This window comes from Magnolia sinica, chromosome 17, assembly GCF_029962835.1.
Source record: "Magnolia sinica isolate HGM2019 chromosome 17, MsV1, whole genome shotgun sequence".
NCBI classification, from domain to species: Eukaryota; Viridiplantae; Streptophyta; class Magnoliopsida; order Magnoliales; family Magnoliaceae; genus Magnolia; species Magnolia sinica.
Window position 1 is genome coordinate 19,035,265 of NC_080589.1, and position 7,000 is coordinate 19,042,264.

Consider the following 7,000-nt stretch of genomic DNA (forward strand, 5'->3'; position numbering starts at 1 on the left):
ACAATAAAGTGAGCTTAACGAGCTAAAGAAAAACTAGAGATACAGGCACCATTCGAAAGAAGAAATTGCTGAAACTAAACAAACTGAAAAACCCTGAATCAAGAAATTCTGAACTGTAGTGCTCTACATCCTTCCAACATTCTTCATCAGTTTGATCCTCAAAAAGACGCATTAGTCAATTTCAGTGGTGATGGGCAATGCGAAGATACTTTACTGGAGCTTAGGGGCCTGGAAACTGCCTCTTTTGATGGAGAGATACTCTCCTCTCCTATGCTTTTTTCCTGTCTAGATATCCTTTTTTTTTTCCATCTCTAAGTGTTTTACTTAATTTGGACAACGATATGATGATTATGATGACGGCGATGATGATGATGATGACTATGATGTGGTTTACTTGTCTGTGGTAGCATGCAGTACTAAATAATGAATACTTATTGATATATTCAATGATGATAGTGGTAATTTTTATTCAGTTTTTCATGTGAACACGGGGCTTGAACTTGTCTATTCAGGTGTTGCAGCTACTGATTGTCTGCAGGTTTTAACAGACATCATTTGATGATGCCAAAAGGTTCTTGTTCTTCTTCTTCTTCTTCTGTCTCTGTAACTTGTGGCAATTTACTTTGTACTGCTGTTTTAATAATAGCACATGATATATTTTTTTAAGTTCACATGAGCTCATGTTACTGGTTAGTATGTAAGGTATTTTTGGAAGAGAAACAAAGGGTTTTTGCATGTTTCATATATGATCAGTTAGTAATGATGTAATATGCATGGTGATGCTTGTTTAATATGCATCTATAATAGTTCATCATGCTTCATAATCATATGGCCTCACAGGTCTCAAATGCACAGCAAAGAAAGGAAGCCCAAGCATGGGCATTCTTTTTGAAGTATTTCTTGCTCATGTCCCAGTCAACCAACATAAATGTCCGTCCAAAATATATGTTTGTTGCTGTAAAAAAATACGTCCATTTTGTGTCTCAACATAATTGCTGATGAGAGACCAAGAACTGCACTGGTTATGACTTATGAGTGAGTGGGTACAAGCTGAAGGCTCTAAACGGCAAGGGGAAGCCCAAAAGGATGAGCACTATAGGTGGAGGTAGTAAGAAATGACTTTAGGACCTATGGTCCTATGGTTTAATTGTGGATCTAGTCTGTAACAGAGTAGAATGGCGGAATAGAACTCGCATAGCTGACCCCAATTAGTTGGGATCAATGTTTGCAATATCAGTATCGTGTTATGTATCACACCTATGGGATATAGTTATGTATCGGCTATCGCCAAAGATATATTGTTTGTATTGGGTAATTTATTGCACTTTTTGAGAAACATGGGGAAACATTGGGAAATTTGTTAAATTTTTCAATGAAACCTTAGGGATTGCTAAAAAATACCTTAATACATGACATAATGGGTGCACTTTCAAATCATACCATCAAAAAAGAAGTGCACATAATAGGTTTCCTTTGTATAGTTTCCAAATATGCATTGTCTTACTGAACAAATGCAATTATATTCAAATTGAATTCATAACATTTATGAATGTAAGAAGACATGTGAAAACACAACCAATCATTCAAAAACAAAATAAGTAGAAATCGAGAAATATACTTATGAATGATGTGATTGGTTGTGCCCTAGACCCACATAGAGCCACATGGTGGCTTGTAATCATTGTCTCCATCTCGATGGGGTTGGGAATAATATTGTTGCTCAACAAATCAACAGTACTATGGCCAGGTCATAGTGAAATGGTACTGGTTAAGATACTCCCAGCTGGTACCCATCCTCTCCGAACCGAACCAATACATCCATTCATGAGTACTGTGTAATCATCAGTCTATGACTGATATGGATTTGGGATGGGCATTGATGGAGCTCTTGGGCATCTATATTGCTGGTCATATACATATTGCCGCCTATATCCCTGCCCGTATGCAGAAGTGATGTGCCATAACTGTTAAGAGTTGTTCGCTGCATATCATTAGGTCCATATCCATACCCCAAAATTCTCCCATTTTGGAAGACGTTATCCGTCGCCAACCTTGACCTTTTTTGTGTTTAGTGAGGACCATTGTTGTACTTATCTTGCAGGTCTCAATTTGAAAGGTTAGGATTGTCCCTTTGAGAAGATTTTGGAGCATGGTCCATCTACAGTGGCTTCCGACAGACTAATGGTCCGGATCACACTCAATCATCGGACCCACGTGTGCAAACTAAAAGCCCAAGCATACCATGGATATCCTCTGGGTCAGGTAGTGTGTAATTCCTCTTCAACCTGGCCTTCTAATGATCACCTGAATATTATGATTTTGTTGCTATTGTCCAAAGTTTAGGATTAGCAGTTGGATTGGCAGTCTGTGGTCATCAATCCTGGTGGCTGTAGTTTGGTTACTATATTTGAACTTTTGGCCATTCTATTCCAACCATTCATTTGATGGCCACCAAATTGACCACGAGGATTGTTTAATCAGTATGATTTCCTGGCAATGCTCCATATACTGTGGTCCCCATGATTTAAATGGTCTAGATTGACGCAGAGGCACCAGATTATAGCCCTTGTTTCTCTTGATTTATCCATGAATTTTTGCTGGTAGATCTTTTGATGCTGATGTTGGTGATGGATTCAGTTCTCCTGCATGGATTGCATTTGTCCATCAAGGGACTGGGACCCACCATACAAGACAAGCTAAAGCCAATACTTGCTAAGGGAATAGTGGGACACACAACATGGAGGACAAGTGGGCCCATGCTTCTGTAATCCAGACCATTGGTCTGTTGGGTTCCTACCATGTATGGACCATTCTCCAAGATCAGGCTGATTGTAAGATTCCAGCCAGCGCTGCCATAACCACTCTTTGGGCTTTAGCTCTGTTTCTTTTTCTTAACTGTCAATTTCTGTTCTGCCAATTGAAAAGTTAATATTATCCTGTTGAGGAGAATTTTGGCAGGGTCCATCCAAGTAGAATGCAACAGATAAGTTTCCAGACCTGACCTCAACCTGTTAATGTGAGCCATTCAGTCCAATCTGTCGGGCCCACTAGGCTTGGAAACCTCCTCCCCATTTCATAGTTCCAGAACTCCAAAGCTCAACTCAACCCAAATGTCTAGTTGGGTCAGGTCGGACTTGAAGACTTGACTGAGTCTTTTCCTGACCCAACTCATTTTTTGTATTTTAACAGAAGTTTAAAATGTTTGGAAATGGTAAAATAACCAAAATAGTGTAGTATTCTGTTGTTGTATGTACTGTTACCAGGCAGATAGGGTCACTAGGGAGGCTGTGGGTTCGGATCTGTCCCTTTGTTTTTTAAAAAGAAAATCTATTTACTGGGTGAGGGACTTGTTTGAGTCTCCCCAAGTTGTATTGAGTTGACCGAGTTTCCAGGCTGAATCAACTGAATCTTGTTTCGAGTCCTGACCAAGTTTGCAAGAGATTCAGCTCGAAATCTCGCCGAATCGAGTTCAAAATTTTGAGTCGACCTACCGAGTTTTGGAACTATGCTTCTTAAGATATAAAACCCAGAGAGAATTAGAACTAAATCAGCTGTTAGACCTGTGGTTAACAGTCATTAGTTCTCAATTAGAGCTCTTGGGTTCCATCCTTTATAGGTTCTAATGAAACCCAGCCCATTCCAGTACAACCACTTGGGTCTGTTTAGATTACTAGGGTGCAGGAATTATGCATGGATAGAGAAATTTGAAGGGTAGTTCAAGGAGAAGAGTAGATGCAATAGGAAGACTGTTAGGTGGGCAAAAGAAGAAGAGACCTTACCGACTTAAGGAAACATCTCAGTTATATAAACTGGAAATCTTCAAGCATTGTAGAATACATTTACATAAGCTTCCTAGCTAGCATTTTTGCTTTATTCTTGAGTTTTTTCTTTTTGTTCACACTGTAGAGGTGTTTGAGGTATGGGACCAGGTGGGCCGGGACCGGGTTGGGGTGGTGGGCCAGGAGGACCTGGACCTGGTTGGGGTGGTGGGCCAGGAGGACCCGGACCTGGTTGGGGTGGTGGGCCGGGAGGACCGGGGCCAGGTTGGGGTGGTGGACCAGGAGGACCGGGGCCTGGTTGGGGTGGTGGACCTCCAGGATGGGGACCCGGCGGGCCCTGGTGGGGACCTGGTTTTGGTGGTTTTGGGGGTGGTTTGTGCAGCATATTATCTTCATGGTGAGTGTTTGGTTTACTCAAAACCATGTTCTCTTTTATTATTATTATAGAGACGTGTTGAAAGGTAGTTGATGTGAAAATGTTAGGCAGGCATGAGGTTTGGATGCTTACTATCGTAGCTTTTCATATAAATAGATAGATTCCTGAGCTTCGATTGCTTCGTCAGATTCATTGCTTATCACTGTTTTTTATAAAAAAATAAATAAATCTTCATGCCTCTCATTTAAGCCCCTGAGCTTTGATTTGTTTCTCTTTTCTTCTGCCCTCACCTTTGTGTTTTGGGTTGTGTTGAGAGATGCGGCCACCCGGACCTCCTCGTCCTGGTTGGGGCCCAGGGCCTGGAGGTCCACCGCCAGGTTGTGGGCCCTGCTGCTGTGGTCTTTGCGATTGTTTGGGCCGCATGATTTCATCTTGGTGGGGCATCTACCTAATAATTGTGTCATCTCTTTTGTTCAGTTTGTTTAAATGAATGGTCAGTGAGGTGCTTGTTAAGAAATCAAAACAACTGATTTCATGTTGGTGGGCCACTTGGACTGCCTGATCAGTTAAAAGGCTGAGAATTGCTCTAAAGGGAAACATACGGTTGATGATGAATCAATGTGGAACAACCAAATCTGTTTCACAATCCTGATTGGACAGATGTTGTTGTGTGATCACAGCCCACATCTGATTAGTTTTCTGGTGCGGCCTAAAGCCTGAAATCAATGGCTACAACAATGCCACGGTAGCTCAATGTCTAGCCATGGGATTGATTTATTCTTTTGTTCTTTGATGTGTTTTCTGTCTTTTTGGTGACTTGCTTGCAGCTTCTACTTCCTGTGCTGTTGTTGCCTGTTACAAGAGTGCTGCGGACCGTTGTTCGGTGGGCCGCATGGACCTGGTGGCCCTGGCTTCTGAGATGGTATTTCTAAGAAATGGGTTTTATCTAATAACATGAAATGTAGTGGATGATCTATATCCCATACGTATTTTGCTTCATTGTATTTTAGATGTTTAATGGATGGTCTGGATCTCATGGCTTCATCCATGATTATGTGACTTGATCTTGAAATGCTGTAGTGGATTGTTTCTCACATATGCTTTGGCTAGTTTGTATTTTTGTACGTCTACGCATGTTACGTTTGCCTCTACGTTTTATTTTTGAGCTATCAACACTATCTATTGTGGGGTCCACCTTTCAACGGTCTAGATCATATCCATTTATCCCATGTGAAGGGGTAGACCATTTGTATACCAATACGTCTAACCAAGATGCCCAAAACATGTGGCCCACCCTGGATTGAGCATGGCCGGATAATCGTACCGAATCTTAACCGTCTCATTTCACGTGCTGAATGTGGCCAGCGGGTCGTTTTCTCAACGTTCATTTTGGGTCCATGGTGAAAAAATAATAATTTGCCAGCAGTCTTCAAATTCATTACTGGAGATGAGATTGTTGTGATGCATCGATCGCTGCGATTTTCCAGATGTATGCGTCTTGTATCCACGCAGTCTATCTGTTTCACCATATCATTTTAGGGTTGGAACCCAAAAAATGCAGCCGATCCATCTAAATCACAGGTGGAAGTAGAAAAAAGGTCCAAATTACCTTTCAAAAGGGTCCATCTAGAGATCTGAGTGGGTTGAATTTCCACACCGTTCATTTTCCAGGTGTAGCGACTTGTGACAAATGTCACTGAGATTTTAAAAATCTTGTGATAAGCAAATGAGTGTGTTTTTTTTTTTTTTGTTTTTTGTTTTTTGTTTTTTGTTTTTTGTTTTTTGTTTTTGTTTTTTACACATACGGCCTTCCCTTTTCATATACACCAAAAACCATTTGGGTCATTACTCATGTCATAGGTTCCGAGTATTCATTGGGTGTGTTGGGTGTAAGTGCAAATGTAAAATAATAATAATAATAAAATATATTTTTTTGTTCATTTTTATATTTGATTATAAAAATATCACGTGATTAAATTTTATCATAGTTGACCATTAAAGAGAATAATGGGCTATAAATGACCGTTGATCACATGAACTGGCATTCTTATCTTTAACTTCGTAAAGATAAGAGAGACTTGTAGTTTAGGGGAAGGCTAAATCGCTTGGTTATATGATCCAACATGACCATATAATTGAAACTGTCAGGCCATCCATGGCATTTTTTATAATCAGGGAAGGTAACACTCCTTGCTTGGGGGTCGAAGGACAAAGCTCCTGACCTGGATGGCAATTTCATAAATTTTCTAGTGTTTTATGTAAAATTAAATTCATTTAGAGTAATGTATATTTTATTGTGTGAGAGAGAGAGGAGAGTCGTCATTGTATCGAGACTTGTTCTCTCTTGAAAAAAAATAAAAAATAAAAAATCTTTGAACATGGTAGATTTGTGTGAATCCATAAATGTATCAAAAGGGAACCATATACATCTCTGTGTTGTGATTTGCATTTTCTTATTATGATACTGCTCTTTACGTGGATGAGAAGAGATCTTTCACCCAACGTTACATTACCCCTTTGGATGCCAGCAAAAACTCATTTGCACCTTTTTAAAGCAATGTAGAAACTTCATTTATAGGTAGAAAGTACGGAATAAGACATTTCCCTTTAATAAAAGTTAAAAAATAAAATAAATGAAAGATCCAAGTGGGTTCATTTTGGGCCAAGGCTTGCCAATGGCAAGATCCACCCGGTGAACAATTCAAATCACATGGCTAGCCATATTGGCACATATGCAATGTGGCAAGGAAAGCCTGTAAAAATGATTTGACCCTTGAAAATAGATATGGATTATTTCGATGCCGGCTCAAAATCATTTGGGCCATAAAGTAATGTAGGTATTACA

At 40.0% G+C, this 7,000-nt stretch overlaps 1 protein-coding gene across 1 annotated transcript; it reads left to right on the forward strand.

Annotated features, from left to right (window-relative positions):
- Positions 1–1,849: 1,849 nt before the first annotated feature.
- Positions 1,850–5,251, forward strand: LOC131230447 (uncharacterized). Its single transcript, XM_058226375.1, has 3 exons — positions 1,850–1,940; positions 3,907–4,176; positions 4,983–5,251. The coding sequence occupies exons 1-3, from the start codon at positions 1,850–1,852 to the stop codon at positions 5,111–5,113; spliced, it is 492 nt and encodes a 163-aa protein (XP_058082358.1). The 3' UTR covers positions 5,114–5,251.
- Positions 5,252–7,000: the final 1,749 nt, after the last annotated feature.